Genomic DNA, 22,558 nt, shown 5'->3' on the forward strand with positions numbered 1-22,558 from the left:
TTATGACCATATTTCTAAATAAAGTTACCATTCTTTAATAAAGGTATTTTTGAATGAAGTTCTAGTGTACTTTTATGTTAGAACTCATTTTCCTCTCCTTGTGTGTACTTGTTTCTCAACCAAAAATATAAAGAAATATATAGAATAATGTAAGGATATTTTTAATATATATTAAAAATTTAAAATGTCCAAATAACTTAACATTTAATGAGAATACCGGCCCTAAAAAAAAATCGGAATACCCAAAAAAAAAATCCCAATATAAAAGTGTCTGGGTCCAATATCATCTTGCCACGTTCACACGGCCTAAAAAAGCGCCACCAAACCTTAGGTTCGGAATCCCGAAGCAAAGAAGTCTTGGTCTCTTTTATCTACTTTATTTTCAATCATTTTATCTACTCACTGGATCTCACACTCTGAAGCTGAGAAGATCTTCGACTCATACTTTGACCTGGTATGTAATAAAATGCTTCATAGAATCCTTGTTTCGTTTGGTTTTAGTGTTTTGCAAATGTTATTTTGATTGTGTTGTCCTATTCTGTTTTGTCATTTTGTTTGTCTTAGTTCCGAGGTTGTTGGGTACTGAAAAATGTTTGATCTTTCTAGAATGTTTTTTGATCATGGTATTATTTGGTTTTAGATTCTGTTACATGGTTTTCCTTTAGATTTTTTTGTATGCTGAATGTATTTTTGGATAACAAATTATTGGGGTTTCTCATTTTTTGTGTGTTTGATTAAATTTCTAATTTTTTTTGGATGTGCCTTTGTCTATCTGTATTATTACTGAGCAGAAATGGAATCAAGCTCAAATATTTTGGTTCAAAATTGGTTTTTTATTGACTAGGATTGTTCCATGAGCAATATTCTATAATGGGTTTATGTACTTATGGATGATAGTGTGTGTAAACAATATCCTGTAGATTGGCTAGTGGGTGTTTGGTGCTTGTGTTTTGATGTGTAATCATGTGTTTTAGGATGGATAATCTCTTTGGGTATTTACTAGGTTTCTTCTGTGGTGGTAACTGGTAAATGTTTGGGATTCACTTCAAAGGATTCAGTGAGATCCCTTTTGATCCGAGTCATGCCTAATGTGTGGGGTGATATTATATGGGAAATGATTGAGTTAGCTTTTCTTGGACTTTTTTTAGTAAGAAAAAATAATTTTAGCCGAAAGAGGAGTTAGTTCGAATACACAATTTGTGCTTTGAACCACTTCTAAGTAATCACTATCTGAGATAGAAAAGATCTAAGAACTCTAGATAAGATGATGCAGTGATACTATTCAAGGTAGTCATCCAATTATACAAAGATCTTAAAATAGATTGCTTAAGAATCTGATTTGTGCATCAAAAGTTCTATTGTTTCTGTCTTTGCCAAATTCTCCACAACACACAAAATACTACTACATGCTTTATTTGACTCAGTTAGCTGCAAAGTTGGACATGTTTATTGCCTAATGCATACATAATTGGAAAATCAATTTATGTTATCTTTTCAGTCTGATTTTGGAAAGCATTGGCCCAATTGACTAGCTGAAGATGGAATTGTTATCATTATTCTAAAATTCTAACTATGCCACAACTTGTATTTTGGATAGATTGGAGAACTAATAGAACAGACCGTTAAATTTACGAATAGGGATGGCATTAGTATCTGGAGAAAGATCAACTCTGAACCCCAATGCCCCACCCTTCATTCCTGCCACTTTCTATCAAGTGGAGGATTTCTCATCAGAATGGTGGGAACTAGTGAAAACTTCAACATGGTTTCGCGACTATTGGCTGAGTCAGCACCAAGATGATGATTTTGAAGGCAATATAGACGTTGATGCTGCTGATGCTGAGGATAATGATGATGTCAGCATTGACTATGAAGCACACCAGACCGTATTGTCTCAGCTTGAGGAAATATATCTGTCGTACAAAGATATTGGAAACACAGAATTGCCCCCCACTGCTCCTAAAAATGAAAGTGCACCTCTTAATGGTATGCTTGTTCTCTCTAGTATGATATGATAAAAGTATTTCCTTTCTTTTTTCTTTTTTTGTGATCTCTGGATTGTTGTCTCCATTTCACACATTGGCAATCTCCCAGGCGCTTGTGACTTTTTAAGGTTTTTATTCATATGCCATGTCTTTCTACTTCCATTGGTCACTCAAATGACATTTGAATCTTGGCATTCCCGAGTATTAGTTTTAATGGCACTATAAGCATTATCTCACTTTCAGTGATGTGAGTGCATTCTAGAAGAGTATCTCATTTTTAACTTGGATCCAAACCTTAATTTCTGATTTTGTATCCAGGTGTTGAAGAGGACGCCAAAGCTTTTTTGAAGAAGTTGAGTGTTTCAAAATCTCCGAAAGAAAGAGGTCCCAAGTCTCCAGTAGGGCCTGCAAAGTACCAACAGAAGGCAGTCCGGTATGTGAGCCCCAAATGCACTCCCCGACTAATTCATCAGCCTCGCTGAAATGTTCCACACGAAATTTCAGCTTGTCTCTTGCAATGGCACCGACACTAGTAGTCTCACTTTAAGTTAAATCTTTGTACATGTGGTTGCAACTTTCTGTATCTTTTGTTGTCGGTTTTCGTGTTTTTCGTTTTGCCAAGTTGAAAAATTGACTGAAACCGTGCAGAAATAATGGTCCAAATGTTGAGAAGTTTGTAAATATCTTAAGCACCCCATCTTCAGTATGTTCAGTTACTTCAGTATTGGCAAAACATTGTGTGAAATGCAGCCCTTGCTTGATATTGGTAAGTTTGATTGCTTGATTTTCTGGGGGAAATTGTAACTACCATCTAAAGCTTTCCTCTAGAACTGAGCAGTGGCATGCATATGTTTTACTAGCCAATAGTTTGGGCTAAAATGGTAACCTAATCGCAGTATACGTAGTTGGTATCCTTATTGTGGCTAATGATAATTGTAAGGCTATTTTGGATGAGCCTAAAACTTGATTGGCTAAGAATGAGTTGATTGGTTTAAGTATATGGAAACCTCCTCTCTCGATCGTTCAGAAACCACACCTGAAGAGATTTGAACTTAAACCAGTGTTAATACTGAACCCAGCTTGATGTGCTTCGGAAAATCCCTAAAACTAATCCATTATGTGGTTTTTTTTGTACTATAAAACTTTTACTATATAGGTATTATAAATTGATGTGTCAATTTTAAAAATAAAATAAGAGTATAAGTTATACTTAGTATACAAAACTCCAACTTTTACTTGGTCGGTTAAAGGTCATGGTATACAGTTTTACCTACAATTTTTTAAAAATGTTGATTTTTAGACTCGAACTTGCTTGTCAAAGCACCAAGGCCATCAGTTTTTAAAATACAATACAAAATGTAATTAAAAAATTGTTGATGTGGCACTGTAACATTATTATTACGTCAATTTGTAAACATTTGTAGTAAAAACTAGGCAATTTTAGTATTTTCCTATATGTTTTTATTTTTGGCTATAAGTGAATTTGTTAAAAATTGTGTACAAACTACTCAAGGGGATTGGGAGGCCAAGCTTTGTGTTACTTTTATAGAATCAGTTGCATAAATTGCTTTTGGCTCATCCAAATCATTCAAAGCCGCCTTTTACTACCTTATTTTTACAATTCCACCACACTCCCACGTAAAGGAAACTTAAGTCTACTTCAGCTTCAGCTATGTTCTGGTTTAACATGTGAAGCTTGAATTGTTGTGGGCTACAAGAGCACCATGCAACACTCAACTCCTTAGTCATATAAAGCCCATTGTTTTGAAATAGTTTTTTCAAAGTGCAAGTTAGCTAAGTTTGGCTTGACCTTATTTCTATATCCTCAGCGCAACATGAGACCTTAGTCCAATACAAGTCCACATTTGCATGCCTTGTTAAATACTACTAAAAAAAACTCACCAAACCCACCAACTACACACATGCTAGAGGATAACGCAAACCCAAGTTTAGCTTTCAATCATTTTCCAAGTGACATCTTGAAAGCTAAGAAGACTATATGGCAAAGTAAATTCCTACGCCACCAAACAACATAATTCTCGCGGTTTCAAATGTCACAAACTGTAAAAAAAAATTTAAAAAAAAAAAAAAAACTGAATTTGAATTAGTTTACCCCGCTTAGAAATTCTCAGAAACAATCAAATGCATCAATGTGTATATCTTTGTTGCCATGGGATTAATAGTCTCTCTCTCTTTTATGAGAAAATATGTCTGAACTTTTGTGATCTTCAAATTTATTTGCCTTATGTATTGTACAAAATTTTTAATTTATTTATTTCCCCTCCTTCATAGAGTAGTATTAAAATTCGAGCGATCATAAATAGGATATTGGTAAGATTATGGCGAAAATTCATTTTACACTTCAGAATCGCTTCTAAATTAGTCGCTTGACTTTCAGGACTTAAAATTTGCATCATTGCCTATTATAATGATGTTAACCCACTTAAAAAAACAAAAAACATGTTGATTTTCTATTTTTCTGTTCAAAATTACTTTGCTTTTTCTATAGGTTAACATAGTATAATATTCCAACAATCTCTCACTTAGAGAATGCAAATAGTATTTTAAGTAGTTTTTAACATCAAATCTTCTATCAATTATTAGGGTAAAACTTGAAATTTCATAAAGTTTTGAGAGTTCATGACTTCCCAAGCATGAAGCATGTCTATAGTACCACTACCATCCATGTTTCTCTCACTCGTGGATGAAGTTAAGTTTAAGATTTGACTCACCATGAGTATGAGATTTGTGGGAACATAATTTTTTTTTTTTCCCTATCAATTGTAATTAAGAAAATAATATGTCTATCTTTACGTTTAATCAAGGCTCTCACGTCAAAGAAAAAAATAAACTACTACGTGTTACCAACATTCTTAATATATTTCATACCACAAATTTAAATCTGCAAGCTACAACCGACCTTGGCAGCGCAATCTTCGCATCAAATTAAAATTGCAACAGACATCAACAAGCTGACAACCACACCGCCATGCAGTGTGCACAGATCATGGCTTGTATTGCACCTTAAGACATATACAAGATTCGACTGTTCTGCAAACTTTTATACTAGTTGAATTCTGGACTATACAGGAATGTGATCAACTTATTAATTAATAGGTGTAAGAGTTTTATTAACTTTTGAGTAGTTTATTTAATTTTTTTTTTTTTTTAGGACAAATAGTTTATTTCTGTTTTCATAATGATTGATTTTTACCAATAAGGACAAAACATTAATCCAATTGATGTTTGATGTAAACAGAGTTTGAATTTCAAATATTTTATTTGAGGACAATATACTATGTGTGTTGAGGTAACTAGAACCGACGCGTAGTTTATTTTATAATGACCCTTTGTCATTAAAAAAGAAAACAAAGAGTAGTCTTTCTTTTCTATTTTTATTTGGGTGCTTTTTCCGGGTGACTTCTATGGTAGTTCTACCTCCAATTTCTTGGGAGGCACATTTGTTCCATGTTTAAAGTAAAGGGAGGTATAATGAAAGAAAAAGGTGGGGCTTAAAGAGTTAAAGGAGCTAATGTTACTTGTCATAACAAATTTTTTTAAAAAAATGATATACTTTTAGCCGACCATTTTCAATCTTTCAGGACAAACGTGTTATAATTTTTTATTTTTTTGGAGCAAAACAACAAGATTACTAGTATATTAATCAAGATTAGTATTATATTGATCTTACATAGTGGTTTCAATAATCAAAGCTGGTGGTTCTATGAATAGAACCTATAGCTTAATTTAGAGATTATAAAATATGAAAACAATAATAAAGCTTAAATTTGCCTCTGTCAAGATGTAATTTTTTTTGTGTGGAAAAGATAATTAACATAAATTTGTGACCAAAGTGGGAGGAGACAATGATTAGGTTAAAAATAAGTTTGTGATTGGCGTGTTAACGAGATGCATGTGAGCTAATGAAAACTAACGCTCTACCAAATCCTATTTAACTATGGCACTCTTTTTCCTTTTAAAAAAAAAAAAATTGATGCTTATCACATTTGTTCAATGAGCTAAAGCTTTCTGGTGATGATTAAAATACAAAAAATATATATATTCGAAAAGAGGGCTTCTTAATTTTTTTTTTGTCAATAATGTATTGCATATAATAGAAGCAAAGAATTTATTTCTTAATAAATCTATAACTTTGATAAAGAATGTTTGCTTTTGAAATTTATTATTATAAGAAATAAGCACTACTGCATTATGGCCTAAGCTTGGGTGGAGTTGGACTGAGATGGTTCTTTGGTTGAACTTGAATCTTGCCTGGCATTCAAATTATATACACATAAAAACCAAACCATTTAAAATAATAATAAATTTTAAATAAGACATTGCATTGTATTGCCTAATGCTCAAAATTTGAAGTCGAAATGTTCCAGTTATGATAATAATTGTGCTCTACCACATGAGATTGAAGCCTAGATACTTTTAATTATGACATTCGCTACATTATTATTGTAGAAAATTATCTATTACTTTTGGAGTATAGCAATATGATTGTATCAACAACAAAAAAAAAAAAAAAGTACAGCAATATGTTCCAATTATGAATTTAATTAATTAGACCTATATCATTATATTCCGAGAGTACTGAATCATTATAACAACCACTACATAATCGTTCTAGAAATGTATTCAATAGTCTTGGAGTATAGCGATATGATAGTCCATTCTTTCACATGAATGATAGATTTTACTATGAATTTATCTAGTGAGATTGACCTATTATAATGTAAGAGAAGAGAATATCATATCACTGTATTTCGAAAATACTAAATTATTATCCAATGATTATGCTCTATTATAAACATGAGATAGGTATATAGTGGGGGAAGAGGAGGTTAGGTTTGAAGACAAACACAAAGCACCATTAAAGATGCTATTACAATTGGACTATATCACCTTTTTTTAATATTCTGAGAAACAATTGGACTATATATCACTTGAACCCCTAAATTTGTTATATATATTGGCTAAAAGAAGTGTAGTTGATTTTTTTTTTTTATCAAACTATGATCTGATTTAATTATTTTTTGATAATAGATTTAATTTAGTTTTAGAAGTTGGATTTCAAATATGAAAAAATATTGAGCTAATGTAGTTTGTATATAAATCCTATTTGGCTTTTGTAAGCAACCATCCTATTAGTCCAATCAGCAACCAAAAAACCAAAAGAAAACAAAAAAACTTCATTTTTTTAGTCAACGAATATCTGTAGCGGGCTAATTGAGTCTGGAAAGAAAACAAATAAGAAATTATTATTTATTTCATAGTTCATAGTCAACTTGGATTAGATTTACTTAGATAGCACAAGTCCAGTTCAAACATTTTCAGCTGTATACACCTATACACATCTTTTTTTGCCAAGGTTTTTATTTTATTTTAGGTATAGGTAAGCATTTTGGTAAATGCATACAACATACAAATCACATCATTATATATTATCGTTAAATTGTGGGGGTGGATCCACCACCAGGGCCAACTGTCTCTCTTGAGCTTCGAGAAATTTTTCTCCAAAAAAAATTGTATCACTCATAATTGAAAATTATAATAATATACAGCTAATCGCAATGTCATAATAAACTCATTCAAGACATGAACAAGTTTAAATATTGAGACATGTTTGTACAAAAAAGAAAAATTATTTAGAAGGTAGATATAAAATTTTGTTTAAAATAATTTATTATTATAAAGAAATGGTTATTGGTTTCCTATTTCCAACTACCCAAAATCCCATATAAAAGTATAATTATAACACTAAGAATAAATTAAAAATTCCACTCTTAGGGGGTATTTGATTTGCCGTGATGATACATTACACCATAATATTACATTATTATAATCTTAAATTAATATAATTTTAATACAAGAATACAACATTATATTGCCGTGATAAGATTAAGGTAATATGATATATTTTGTAATTTTAAATTATAGTAATGTTAGAAAAAATAAAATAAACCAAAAATATTAATCTCACATCATGAAATAATGTACATCACATTAAAGGCACATCACAACATACCTAACACCACTTTAAGATTTTAGGGATATATATTTATATATATATATATATATATATTTTTTTTTTTTTTTTTTTTTTTTTTTTTTGTTCTTCAAAGTTTCAAATTTTTGATGTGTTTACACACTATGAAAGAGATGTTACATACGCATAATACGTAAGATACCAGCTTGAAGATAGACGTTTGATTACCTATTTATTTTTTGTGTTAAATAAAATCTTGCATTGTTCTTCAATTTCATATGCGGCAAATTATTGCCAGCCATAGAAAAACATCCTCGGATCCTATATGGCATGCTATAATTGGTCAACTGAACATCATGATAGAAGAACCCAACAGCTCCAAATCCAATCCTCCATTGATAAAAAAGAAAAGTGTGGACCCAGTAATAAACCGACTTTTCAATGTATATACTGTTTGTCAAAGTAGCCGTTGCACCCCACTGTTTTTAAATATTACAGTTACCAACGAATCCTTTTCCAGCAAGAAATCCATGTCCCTCTTTATTTCCTCCCTCTTTACAACTACGCTCCCCTCCTCACTCTCCCATCTCTCTTTTTCTGTTTTCTTAGCTCTCTCTCTTTCTTTCTTTATTTCCCACCAGCTTTATCTCTCTCTTTCTCACGTATTCTATCTCTCTCTTTCTCACATATTCTTTGCCATCGTATACTCAAAGAGAGAAACAGAAACAGAAAGAGAGAAAAAAGTTTTTGTGATGGATTTTCCAGTCTCAGAAACCAAGCCTTCGACCCCATTATTGTCTGCAGCAACAAGCAGTAGCAGCAGCAACAGCAGTAACAGCAGTGAGACCGATGAGAGCCCTGTAACATCCCTTCGTTTTGAGCCCCGGGATGTTAAGTATCAGTTGTCTTGCAAACCCTCATCTGGGTCTTACTCGTATCGATCATTGGCAGTTCTTTCGGGCCATATTGGCTCAGTTTCTTGCCTGGCCTTATGTGGTGAATTCATATTGAGTGCTTCACAAGGCAAGGATATTATAGTTTGGCAACAGCCTGATTTGAGGCTGTTCACAAAGTTTGGACAAGGGGATGGCTCTGTGAAAGCCCTTGTAACTGTTGGAAACAAGGTCTTCACAGCACACCAAGATAGTAGAATTAGAGTTTGGAAGGTGTCAAGAAGCTCAGAGAATGTGTTCAAACTTTCTGACACTCTTCCAACTACTAAGGACTATTTGGGGAGGTTCATGAAGCAAAGCAATTATGTCCAAACTAGGAGGCACCACAAGAAGCTGTGGATTGAACATGCTGATAGTATTTCTTGCTTGACAGTCCATAATGGGTTGATTTATTCAGGGTCATGGGATAAGACCCTCAAGGTGTGGAGGCTATCAGATTTGAAGTGCTTGGAATCAATTAAGGCACATGATGATGCAATCAATGGGTTGGTGGCAAGCAAAGGAATTGTGTATTCTGCTTCAGCTGATGGGAAGATTAAAGCTTGGGGCAAGGAGGGGAAGAATTCACATGCTTTAAAAGGAATTTTGGAGGGTCATAAGGAGGTTTCGATTAATTCGGTTATAGTTTCCGAGGATGGAAAATGGGTTTACGGAGGAGGGTCAGATGGGTTTGTGATGGGGTGGGAGGGGAGCATGAATTTTGAGAGTTGGAAATTAATTAATGAGACAAAAGCTCATCAAATGGCTGTCCTATGTATGTGTCAAATGGGGGAGTTTTTGTGCAGTGGCTCTGCGGATAAGAGCATTGGTATATGGAAAAGAGAGGCTTATGGTAAGCTTAGTAAAGTTGTAGTCATAAGTGGCCATGAAGGTCCAGTCAAGTGCTTGCAGGCATCACCAAGTAATATTGGTGGTGGATTCTTGCTCTATAGTGGAAGCCTTGATAAAAGCATAAGAGTTTGGTGGGTTCCCAAGAATACTGCTACTAGAGATGATCATGATACCTCTTCAATGGAAAGTGCAGTGAAAAGTTCAAGTATCATGTTATGTTAGGAAAAAAAATTTCATGGTTTGAGTAACGAAGCACTGGTTCCCTTTTTTCAGTGTCTGCAGTGCTTCCAAAAGTGGTCCTTGTAGTTGCATATTGTCCATAGTCATACAAATATCAGATTTGGCGGAGAATCAAGTGCAAAAAGAAGAGGCAGAGTTGAAGCCTAACTTGTGTCAGAGTCTGTTTTTTTGGTTTGAGATTTTATTGTGTTCATAGGATATAATCTAGGGGATATGATAAACTGGGGTTATATTTATTTGTGTTTTTGTTTTTTCCTTTTTTTTTTCAGTCTCTTTACAATGTGTAAACTTGTTGTCAAATGTAATTAGAATTCTAAGGAATCATTCAATTGGGAATCAAATATATTCTTTGTTGGTTGCATGATTAATATTATGTCGCAGTTTATTGTAGTTAGTGAGGAATAATCAAGTCTTATTGGAAACTTGTGCCTGCTTAGGACAAAACTTAAGCTAAACCGGACAAGCATTAGGATAAAGGACCCTAGAACATGGCACTGATACCCCACACCAATTTTCAGGAAAGAATATTATGATTTTATTAAGAAATCACAAAAGCTTTACCAACCAGAGAACAATTTTTAGCGAAGGAATCTTTCCTCCATCATATGTTTCTATTTTTATTTTTTTCCTATTCTTAATTTTCATTGATATATTCTTCACTTTTTCCCCTGTGAAGATTTAGTGCCCCATATAATATAATTTAATCATAATGTGATTTTTTTTTTTTTTTTCAATTTGCTTTCTTCCCCATTCTAAACTTCTATGGTCCTCTACTTTGACTTTTTATTCGCACTTGCCAAACCCACTAAGATCTAAAATTTTGAGTTTAAAACCCTGAGTGTAACCATTCAATTTAGAATATAGAAAATTTGAAAATTCCCTAACAATCAGCAACTTGAAAAGGTAGATGTTAAAAGATTTAATATGGGTTTTTCCCTTGTCAAGTATTGAATCTGATACCTATAATAGCTAGTAACCGTAGAAAAGCAACAACCTGCACCAATGAGGCTCTTGGCTCAGCTGACTTTTACTTTTCCAAAGAGCAAAGCATCTTCAACTTTTAATCTTCCCCCCTTTTTCTTAGTAATGTCCATCCTTAGTTAAGAACTTTCTAATGGTGCAAAATCAAACTGTAACATCATTGACTGACCCCCTTTGTTGAATTTACAATTGTCGGTTTGGTTTAGGTATAGAAAGTGTAAAGCTAAATAGTAAATACATTTTTTTTCCCTTGGATCGGTACATACAAAGCCTTTAATAAAAGAGAGAGACTGTTCCTTAACACATCTTTAAAGCAACCATTAAGCTTGTTCAACCAGCAAGCGGTTAACTAACAGTATTCTTGGTTCAACAACTGGTCAGAATTCAATAGCACTGTTTCATCCTATAGTTGTTGTTGCAACAGTGAACCATGAACTGTTTGTATTGGACCACAAAAGGCCCATTAAAGAGGTAGAGAAGAGAACACAAATAAGGTCATGCACAATTCATGTGAATGCAAGCAAGCAAGCAAGGTACCATCTAAAGCAGCAGTATTTTGAAGTTGATGCATATAATAATTTGTTTGTGGAACCCTGAAACTATTTTTTATTTCTCAATAGAGAGACCAACTGCCCTTTAAATTGGACCACCCTTTGCTTTTTGTGGGGAAACATTCCTTAGGCCAATATTTAAATGAAATCAAAGCAGCCATCCCAAGTAACAAGAAGAAAGCTTCAATGAGGATACAGCCAATCTACACCCTCTCTCTTTTGTGTAGCCTCTTTGGGGACTATGAGGGACCCTCCAGAAGTTAACTAGGCTGAGCTATTTCTGGGGAAGAAACATTTATAAATTCCTTGAATTAAGCTGACCAAACTGCTTGTTTAACTCACTTAAAATGTTTGTAAACTCAAAGCTTTACAATTCAGGAACATCTAGGAAATGTTGTAACTTGTAATAATTAATAATTAAAAAAATGGTTCACACACAATAAAATGTAGAACTCATTTAAAATATGTTAACATGGATAAAACTCAAAGAACTTTTCAATTCAGGAACCATCTAGGAAAGAATAAGTGGTTAAAATACAATAGTTTTTTGACATGTTTCCAATGAACAGAGTTCTTCAGCTTCAGATTTTCATCAGAAGTCATTCATAGTAGAGTTATCTGAAAGCAATAGCAGAGCCACGGATTTGACTTGAGGGGGGATATATATATGACACACATATATACATGCATGATGCATGCGCCTATATATAATATATACAATTAAAGAATTCACTTAAAAAATCATTGATATTTTAATATAAGAAAACCCACAAAAAATAACATCTTCATTCTATTATGTTTATCTATTAGAATTTTTTCACTTGAATAATCCCCATCTTCAATTTTTTTAAAGTTAAATTCCACTTATGAATATAAAGATGGGCTATGTTATCAACAACAACAACAACAAAAAGATGAGCTAAGTTTGACTTCAAACTTAGTTGCAACTTAAAACTACAACCTCACTCAATATCTTTTTATTGGATATGAATTTTGACAAATTCACCATTGAAGTACAATTAAAAAAATATTGAGTGGTGTAAGTGTAACATTACTTAAAGTTATACACATAAATTTATAAAGTTGACACATATAAGTTGACAAATAAATTTCTAAAGTTGGATTAAAAAAAAATTACAAAGTTGGACAAATTCTATTTTAAATCCTATAATATAGGAGTAATCCAAATTAAACCTTTTACTTCAAAAACAAGTTACTTTAATTTTGAGAACAACTTATTTGGTTTTTCTTTTTTTCCTCGTTACAACTAATCTAGTTTTTTTTTTTTTGCTAAAAATACTGTAAATAAAAACTAAAAAAGAAAACATAAATTAATTAATTTTTTGCTTAAAGTGCTTCACAAAAAAAGAGAAGAAAAGAGTAAAGTGGGACCTGTAATAACCCAAATACCTAGTCAAACCAATAATCCAAATACCTAGTTTGCAATGACATCACAAGAAGACCTGGCCAATACAATTTCAGTATTGGGTCTCTCACAGTATTCCTTTGGATTAGTAGTCTTGACCTATGTATAAAACAAACCCATATCCAATTTTCACACAAATCAAATATTACAAATACCCAGAGCACAAATAACAAAAATCCAACTTCGAAAACCACAAAATGCATTTTAAAAAAATTAAAAATGAATTATGAAGTGAAATGATAGAAGTGATTTCATTTTCTCTTTTATGTTTAGTTAAAAGGATAAAAAAGTGAAGAGATAAAAAACTCATTTGTTTGGTTTACAGAGAGAGAGAGAGAGAATGGAAAATAAAGCTAGTATAAATAAACAATTATGTCCTAATTAAATAATAACAAAAAGTAATTTTTTTTTATTAAAAATTATGTATGGACAATTAAAATAATAATAATAATAAGAGAGAGAGAGAGAGAGAGAGAGAGAAGTGCACAAGCCCAAGGATCCAAAACAAATGAGCAAAAAAAGTACAGAAAATGAGTAAGAAACTAAAGAAAACTTCAAAAAAAAATTAAAAAGCCAACAGAGGGGATTTTTTGGTCAATTTTTTTTTCTTGGTTTCCTCTCCAATTTTCTCCTCATTTTGAAGAAAAAACATTTTGATGAATCCGCGAAAAAAAACACCCTGACCCCGCCAATTTTCCACTCTCTCCTCTCTCCAACCAAAAACCCAAAAAAAAAAAAATATATATATATATATATATATATATCTCTCATCTTTTTCTCATCTTCCCTAAAATTCATCCAATCAAATGAACCCTTAGCGTAGTACCTTGAAAGCCGCATAGCTATCAGTCTGATTGAAAAATTAGTTGTTCACCGCTCATAGACAGGGACAATGCAAGGGTAAATTTCCCTACCCTAATTTCTGAGATTTTCTACTGAGCCAAACACAACAATAAAACAGAAATAGAAAAGTAATGAGGGAAATAAAGGGAGTTTGAAGAAAGTTTACGTGACAAACTCATGGAAGTCAATACCATACCGAAGATTGTTTCGGTTAGATCAAAGAAACGAAATATTTTGATACCAGTTAATACCAATGTATCGTATCGAGATTACCGCTATATATATATTGCAAATATTTATGTGTATGTGTGATTAATATGTATATGTAATAAAAAGTTGAGTGGGTCAATCAAGTTATGAAACCAAGACTTAAATTGTACCTATGTCATAACCCAAACCATAAACCCAGGCCCACTGTTTAATTTTTTTTTTTAATAACTTTTTTTTCCTTTTCCTTTATTTTCTCCATCAAGTCTTATTTTAGCTTATGTGTCATTTTTGTTTTAACCTTTTATCTCTCCTTCACATGTGTTTTACATCTTATCTTTATGGTTTTACATCTTATCTATATCCTTTCTCTTCTAGATTTTTCCTCATATCTACTTTCCTCTTTTCTTCCTTCGTCCTTATTTCTTTAGTCACAGATTTTCTTCTCTCCCAATGTTCTCCTCAAGCATCGTTTTACACCACGACCATGCTTCTCTCTACAAGCATCTTTCATAGGGCCGGCTCAAGGTATTGTGGGGCCTAAAGCAACTACCTTAAGTGAAGTCTATCCTTATATTTTCAATATTAATAGAATATTTATTTAATTTTTGGTTTTTTTTTTCATTTAAAATCTATTTGTTTAGAAAAAAAATTACAAATTAAAACAAACCCATTGCATTACTCAATAACTATACAACTAAAATAAACACTATTTATTGAATAAAGTAACCAAATACTAAAAAATTATGATTGAAAATTTTAATAAAGTTATATAATTGATATCTATAAATAAAATTTGAGTAAAAATTTGTTTACTAGTGTAAGATTAATGAGTTCTTTTAACATTTATGTGTGAGAGATTAAATGATTGACTCATCCAATGAAAACATTTTCTTTAACTGATTTTTCTTTGATAAAAAACTACTTTTTATTTATTAGTGAATATTTAGGGCTTAATTAATATTTTCACAAGTACAAGAACATCTCTATTGGTAAAAATTTAGGGGTCTTTTTTCCTTGGAGCCCTTAGGCGGTTGCCTACTTGGCTCACCCATTGAACCGGCACTGATCATTCATCCCAAATAGCACCTCCATGCTCCTCTCTCAAGCCGCTACCCAGCACAACACCTCCTCACCTCCATTATTGATCTATATCTGCTTTGTGAGCTTTATAATGGATTATGAGTATATATTTTCAATATTTTGTATGAGAAACCAAGAGTTTTTATTTCAGCCCGGAATCTATTTACTGGCCGAAATCCAGTATGTAACTCGGTATGGCCAAAACAGCTCCAGTATAACCGATATTTATACCAGTAAGAAATAACAACATTTTGGTACCGTCCAAACCACCGGTACGTAAAATCCCAGCTGTACATGCCAGTACGATACGAAATGACTTCTTGCAGCAAATTTCATATGGTCACTTAAATAATGTTCTTAATATTTGGCTTGCAGCAATACAAAAGCTTACAAATACAAATTGTCGCTTCCATAATGTTCTTAAAGCAAGCCCGTAACTTGAAACGTAAATAGTAATAAAATCACTATCAGTCAATTGAATTAGCACTTGTGTGAAGTGCCCCTACTAAGGAGGCATGGAAGTGGCACTTGCTTTCAATCAAAGTATTATGTTTTCCTTTCTCTACATTGCGGATAATCCACGTGACACCATAATTGTCGTTCAGTTAACCATGTAGTTCAGTTAACCATGATACGGTCCAATACTTCTTGCACCACCATCTCATAGTCAGCGTCTAATGCACCGGCAAACTCTCATGAGCTCAAATAAGGTCAAAAACTTTGGTTTTATATTATTTATAAATTAGGTCCAAAGTCATATGCAACAAATTGTCACTTACATAATGTTCTTAATGTTTGGCTTGCAGCAATACAAAAGATTACAAGTTAGAAAAATTAAAATTAAAATTAAAATACTATAACCTCAGCTAGTTGAACTTGCACTTGTGTGAAGCGCCCCTACTAAGAAGGCATAGAAGTCCTTGTTTTTAATTACAGTATCATGTTTTCCTTTCTTTAAATCTGCATTCTTGATTGTGGATAATTCATGTGCCACCGTAACTGTAGTTTGGCTAATCGTGACATGTGTCTAGTGCACTAGTAGTCAATATCTAGTGCACCGCTAGCTTTATGTATTAGTAATATCTTTTGACTTCTAGCTATTGCATATGCAATGGTCATCTGTTACTTCTGCTTTCTAAACAATTAGACTCCATAATCTCCTACTATCGTATCAATAACCCATCATTTTGCATTTTAGGAAGAAAATATATTAGTTTTTCTTATAAAGTTAAAAATGATTTATAATCTTATTTTATAAAGTTAATAATTTATTTTGTTTTAAATTTTTGTTAACCACTAATGAACATGTGAGCATATACCAACCCAGCTGCATTTTTTATTTATACCAAAGTTACATGTGAGCATTTCCTCCATTTTCATATGCAATAGTTTCATTGAATAAAATCTGTTCTTGATACACAAGATCTATATGTTGTCTCAACCACTTTACATTAAATTTATTAATTTCATTTGCATTAAAGTTAATAACATTATAATCAAGATCATAAAACATTTGCAATAATGTGGCTATCCCACCCGCCCTTTTTCCAACAAGGTCAACTTATTAAAAATAAAATAAAATATAAACCAAGATTGATTTCATATCAAAATTATTTGTCATTTGAAATTTTTTTTTTCCCCAATTTTTTTAGTAAATTTCCTGCTTGGAGAAAGCACGAGTGGGATATCGTGATAGCATTATTTGCAAAAGTTTTATGATCCTAATATTGGTGTTATTAAATTTGATGGAATTGATATTATGAAATCCAATGTAAAGTAATTAAGATAACAGATGGGTCTTGTGAATCAAGAACTGGTTTTATTCAATAAAATTATTTTTGCCAATACTGCATATGGAAAGGGAAGAAATCATGCAATTTTGGAGAAAATCAAAAAGCAACTAAGTTGGCAGATGCTCACATCAGTCACATGTTCATTAGTGGCTTACAAAAGGTTAGAACAAAGCAAAGTATTTTCAATATTAATTTCCTTATATTTTTTACTCTTTCAAGTAAACTATTATTTTTTCTTTCTACAAACAAAATGCTAGGTACAGTAATAGGAGATCGTGAGTTCCAATTGTGCAAAGAGCAGAAACAACAAAGGACCATTGCACATACAATAATAAGAAACCCAAAGATATTATTAATAGATAAAGTTACCAATGCACTAGACATTAACTATGAGAGGGTGGTCTAAGAAGTATTGAACCGTGTCATGGTTAAATATCGAAGTACCTTTCTCACATGGTCCAAGATGCTGACATAATTTCTAAAAGTCATGACTGAAAACAAATTTATTGAAATTGTTTCGAAAATTTTTTATGTTGAAGAACTTTATGTGGAGTGTCCAGAATAAAGGGGAAATGAAATATATATATATATATATATATATATATATATATGGTTTGTGAGAAGGGGTACTCGGATTTCAGCTCGCACTCAACATTTTCCCCCAACCGTTGAGGGTTTTCACTCGTTGACACTTGTTTAGCACAAAATGCAAAAAGTGTATGCACGTGTGCACTATAGTGGGGTGTGTGCAAGTAAACTTCCTTACTTATATTCATTTTTAGGAGTCGCCATCAACCATTAGAAATCTAAGGTTTGATTGGTAACCTAATTCTAATTAATTTTATTTCCTAATCTTAGCTAAGAGAACCCTAGGGCTCCTAAGCTAAAATAGAAAATAAAACACTATGTCTCACACTAGTAGACAGATCCGAAAGCTCAGTTACGTGTGGGAAAGATGCTAGACACCCCACAAAACCTATCCAAAAGGATAGTATCTCGTTTCGATTTTAATCTTCAAACTCTCCATTTATATAACAACTAAAATACTTGGTATTTGGCTTTTGAAAAGAATGATATCCATGTACATGTGAAATAAAACAATCATCAAGCTTATCCTAGGATGACATGCAAAAGAATGATATGTAATCTATCCTAACATGACATGTGAATGCATGACATGTATAATCTACCCTATGGTGACATGTGTATGCATGGACACAATTTATTCTAGAAAACAAGATTAAATAGCATTGCTAAGCATGTGACTCCGTGACATTTACTAAGAAAGTAAAATGTTTAAAACTTACTTCACTCCTTAGCATAGCATACCAAATGCAATTTTGCAATTCTTTTTCTCCAAAATATTTCACCTCATGCAAAACGGGACACAAGGAAACTACAAAAAACACAAATGTTAAATACTTATAAAAGACGTGAAAATAATGTCATTTGACAAATTATTGATCTTGAATAAAAATTTTTTATTATTGGCAAAGTAGGAAAATCATTTTTGTGGCCTTAGGCTTCTTTGTGTTATTTTTTTAGGATTTAGGGTTAAAATGCAATTTTAGGAAGTTTTGGGGTTGAAAATTGAAATTTTGGGAACTTTGGGGTTGAAAGGTAATTTGGGAAAATTTTGGGGTTCAAAATATAATTTTGTAGAATTGGAAGGCTAAAAGGGAAACTTGCAAAATTTGTGGTATCAAATGAAATTTCGGAGAGTTTTGGGGTCAAAGAGTATTTTGGAAAAGCTTTGGCGCTGATGGCCAATGGGTTTTACTTTTTAATGTGAATGGGCTTATGTATTTTCGGACCTATGCTAAGGCTTGTTTTGTTTGGATTTATTGAATTTGGGCTTGGGTTTAATTTAGTCTTAAGAGAATTTCGGGCCTTGGATTCAGGTTTGGTATTAGCAAAATTCATACCTGGGCCTAAAATTGAATTTGCCTGACCCACCTTATCCTAAGGAAATCTATCTCCACCAATCAGAGCCTAAGGGATATCCCGTGCTTCAATGAAATTGTGGGTCCGTTTGGATAGAACTTATTGCTAAAAATTGAAAATTGAAAACTAAAAAAACTGTAGCAAAATAATTTTTAAATGTGTAAATAATACTGCGAGACCCATTTTTAATAAAAAATTGCTAAAAACGTACATAAATAGTGCACACACACTGCACACTTGTCCCCACAGCAAAAGAAAAAAAAAACAAAACAAAACGCAGACGCGCACTTATAAGCTGGATCCAAACCAGCCCTGTGACACCTCACATTCTATCATCAAACTCTTATTACCTTCATTCTATTATGAAAAAACTATCCTTTTTTTAAATTAAAAAAAATCTTATTTTCTTTTATTTTTCTGCTAAAAGAAGCTCTCTCCTTTTACTCTAATTAATTTTTATTTCTCCATTTTCTGATTTTTTGGGTTTGAGGTTTCAAAAGATGGGATTTTTGGCTGTGGGTTTTTGGTAGAGACTAAGACAAATGGGTTTTGAAGAGTGTATTCTTGATACGGTCTAGACTCTAAGTTTGCTGTTGAAATGAACTTGGATGTCTCTTGTGTTTTGACCTGGGATTTGTGGGGTTCTGGTTTTTTGCTATGGCTGAATGTGTGTGTGTTCTGTTTTAGCATGTGATCTAACTGTATATGATCATAAGCATAAAAACCAACATGTATTGAAGACATTCTATGAAAGGTGAGAAGGGAATAGATGTTACTCATTTTGGTTCTGTGTTTTTGCCATTTGCCATTTGTCTTTGAGGCTGAAAAAAAGGAACAAACTTTGAATTAGATTTCAGGCCAAAAATAACACAGAGAAGAAAAAAGAGAAAGTGAGAAAATATTACTGGGCCGTTTTTGTTGTGGTTGAGAAAAGAGAGGCATCTGTTGAGTTCTTTGGCTTGATGATAGAAAGGATGGAGCTTTTATGTGTTTTTGGTTTTGTTTTGGAGGTTTTTTAACTTTTTTTTGCTGCTGTTGGGAGGGAGCTTTCAGTGACTTTTTGGGACTATTTTTCTGGGTTTTGGGGCCTCTTTAGAGTGGAATGGCTACTGCTGAGAGCTGGCTTTGTGTTGGAGTTTTGTTGTTGAGGAGTTCGGGCTTATGAAAAAGGTGTGATCTTTACTGGTTTTTTTTTCTGCTTGATGGTAGGAAGGAGGGATTTTTATTTGCTTTAGGATAAAAACTAAGGAAAAATGGGAAGGGTAAAGGACAGCCGTGGGAGTGGGGTAGGGGGGATTCCTAGGACTAGAGGGTGGGTTTGTGTCTCCAAGGAGCTGCTCATTGTTCGGTCTTTGTGAATAGGAGAATAAAGACATTTATGTGGGACTCTCTAGGGTTTATGTGGGATTGGATAGGAATAAATTACATAACCCGTAAAAGACTAAAAATTGGATTGCAAATGCACTTAAACAATATGCGGTTAATAATTCACAATATAATCTTGCCAAGTCTATTAATTAAAAGAAATTAACTTGATTTTTTAAATAAATCACATGCATGACGTGATAAAAATAAATGGACCAACAAAGTAAGTGGACGGTGGACCTGAATGAAAACTAAAGATATAGCTTATGAAAATCAATTAAATTTTTTAATCAATTTTGGCGCGTGATTTTTAATCTTGAGCTTGATTAAAAAGTCCCAAAATGGTACCAATATTCCATGAAATTAATACTAACAATTTAGCCCACATCATATAGAAAATTATGAACTATTTTCACAGTTAAAATACAAAATGGGAATTTCACAGTGATATCTCATTTTATTCAGACTTGATTTTTGCCCATGAAAAGCCAAATTAAAGAGAATTTCATGATTTCATGGTTTCGATCTTGCTCATATTTTTCTGGTTTTTCTGGTTGCTCATGTTTCTCTTTGATGGTTGTTGTGGTTGTGTTTGTGTTTTGTTCCTTAAACGATACTCCCTCAATCCCATTTAATTTTTCACGTTTGAAAAGTTAAATTTTGTAAGGGAATATAATTTATTATGTTATCTAACTTTTAAAAATGTATTAGTTTTCAAAACTACCCTTAAATAAATTTGTTAATTTTCTTTTCAAATGGAGTAGTTTTGAAAATTAAATAGGAGTATAATAGGAACATTAATAAATTAATGACTTTTATTATTAGAAACAAGACAATATTTTAGAACATCCCAAAATAGAATAGAGGACAAACTAAGTAAAACGGAGGGAATATATTATTTTATTAATTTCTTTATATTATTTTATTATGTTGAAAACTAAAATGAAACTATTGATGCTGGGTTTTCTATAAAATGATAAGGTATAATAGATAAAATAATTTTTAAATGAGCTAAGTAGCTAAAATTATGACCCCTCTCTGTCAATGCTCTAAGAGCATTTTGGTTTGATATAGGAGTGAGCCTATTAACTAAAGTCATGGACTAAGTATTTTAAACAATAACTAGCCTAAGCATCAAAGCAAGAGCATGTGGTTTGACATAGGGTTGAGCCTAATTTGTGGGTCTATTATAGACATGGTAAAACGGGTTAAATTTTTTTGACTTAACTCGACTCGACTTGAAAAATATCTGACTTAAACCAGAATTTTTTTGACTCAAAACAAAAACGGGTTGACCCGTGACCCATCCTAATTTTTTGCGGATTAATCCGATTCGACCCGAATAACTCGTGAGCTAACCCGTTAAAAAAATTCGCTAAAAAAATATTTAGACAATGTCCTGATGCTAGGTGCATAAAGCACAAATCACCAAAACCAATAGATTATAGATAGATGTTCACACTTGACAAACATGAGACAAGATAAGACAACTCATTTATTAAAAAAAAATTACCCATTCAATTTGATACGACACTTCACAGCTTTGAGCTCACACACTTGACCCACAATTTCAATCAAATGTTGTCTCACAATTTCAATCAAATGTAGTCTAGTAGTCTAGTACACTAACCTACTCACTATTTACTAACACGGTAAATGGCTAGACTTAAGAGCTTATAGTTAATTCTTTTAAAAAAAAAAAAAAAGGAACTTGTAGTAGTTGTGGTCCACAAAGGCTAAAAGGCACAAACCACTAAGAGGTAAAATCTTTCAGCCTTTCACAAAATTTTTTTTTTTTTCTGCTTAACACCTTTCACAATTTCAGTCTTTCAGATAAGACTCTTGTGCCTCTACTATTGTGGAAATGATATTATTAATGATAAACTTGTAATTACATGTATTTTGACAGTGTCCCCTAAAAAAAAAAGTATTTTGACAGTGAATTATTAACATTAAAGACTTTTTCCATCATGAATTTATGACTATAAAGAATTTTTGTCATGCTCAAAATGTCAAAATTGTTTTCAATTTTTTTAATTGATTTTATTCAATCTTTCTAAATAGGCTGTCATTGATTTGGTTTTGTAATTGAAAAAAAAAAAAAAAACTCGTTTGAAAAATATAGGTCAACCTGCAACCCAATTGACCCATTCAAAAATAACTTGCTTTTACCCACAAATCCAATTAACCCGACTCGCCCGTTTTGCCACGTCTCTATTAACTAAGTCATGGACCAATTATTTTAAACAAAGCCTATCCTACTAATTAGTATAAAGAAAACCCAACCCAATAATAAGCCCTTAATAAAGCCTCCCTATAAGTCATACCTCTATTTTTGTCGCTGGATCATGTTTTAGTCAA

General features: G+C 32.4%; 2 protein-coding genes and 1 long non-coding RNA gene across 4 annotated transcripts; 2 read left to right on the forward strand and 1 right to left on the reverse strand.

Annotated features, from left to right (window-relative positions):
• Positions 1-335: 335 nt before the first annotated feature.
• LOC142615865 (protein EARLY RESPONSIVE TO DEHYDRATION 15-like) lies at positions 336-2,750 on the forward strand. 2 transcript variants are annotated; one of them, XM_075788776.1, is made up of 3 exons: positions 336-454; positions 1,598-1,986; positions 2,304-2,750. In XM_075788776.1, the coding sequence occupies exons 2-3, from the start codon at positions 1,641-1,643 to the stop codon at positions 2,465-2,467; spliced, it is 510 nt and encodes a 169-aa protein (XP_075644891.1). In that variant the 5' UTR covers positions 336-454; positions 1,598-1,640; the 3' UTR covers positions 2,468-2,750. The 2 variants fall into 2 exon arrangements, with proteins under 2 accessions (XP_075644891.1, XP_075644892.1); XM_075788777.1 differs by having other exon boundaries at positions 398-454; positions 1,639-1,986.
• Positions 2,751-8,510: 5,760 nt separating this feature from the next.
• LOC142617512 (protein JINGUBANG) lies at positions 8,511-10,361 on the forward strand. Its single transcript, XM_075790401.1, has one exon. The coding sequence runs from the start codon at positions 8,511-8,513 to the stop codon at positions 9,984-9,986; it is 1,476 nt and encodes a 491-aa protein (XP_075646516.1). The 3' UTR covers positions 9,987-10,361.
• A 5,142-nt stretch (positions 10,362-15,503) lies between these two features.
• On the reverse strand, positions 15,504-20,166 carry LOC142617599 (uncharacterized). The gene is made up of 4 exons (XR_012840999.1): positions 19,738-20,166; positions 19,609-19,653; positions 18,196-18,284; positions 15,504-15,769 (listed from the first exon to the last, which is right to left on the reverse strand). It is a non-coding gene; the product is annotated as an uncharacterized LOC142617599 (long non-coding RNA).
• Between the last annotated feature and the right edge of the window lie 2,392 nt (positions 20,167-22,558).

Source organism: Castanea sativa, chromosome 11 (assembly GCF_040712315.1).
Source record: "Castanea sativa cultivar Marrone di Chiusa Pesio chromosome 11, ASM4071231v1".
NCBI classification, from domain to species: Eukaryota; Viridiplantae; Streptophyta; class Magnoliopsida; order Fagales; family Fagaceae; genus Castanea; species Castanea sativa.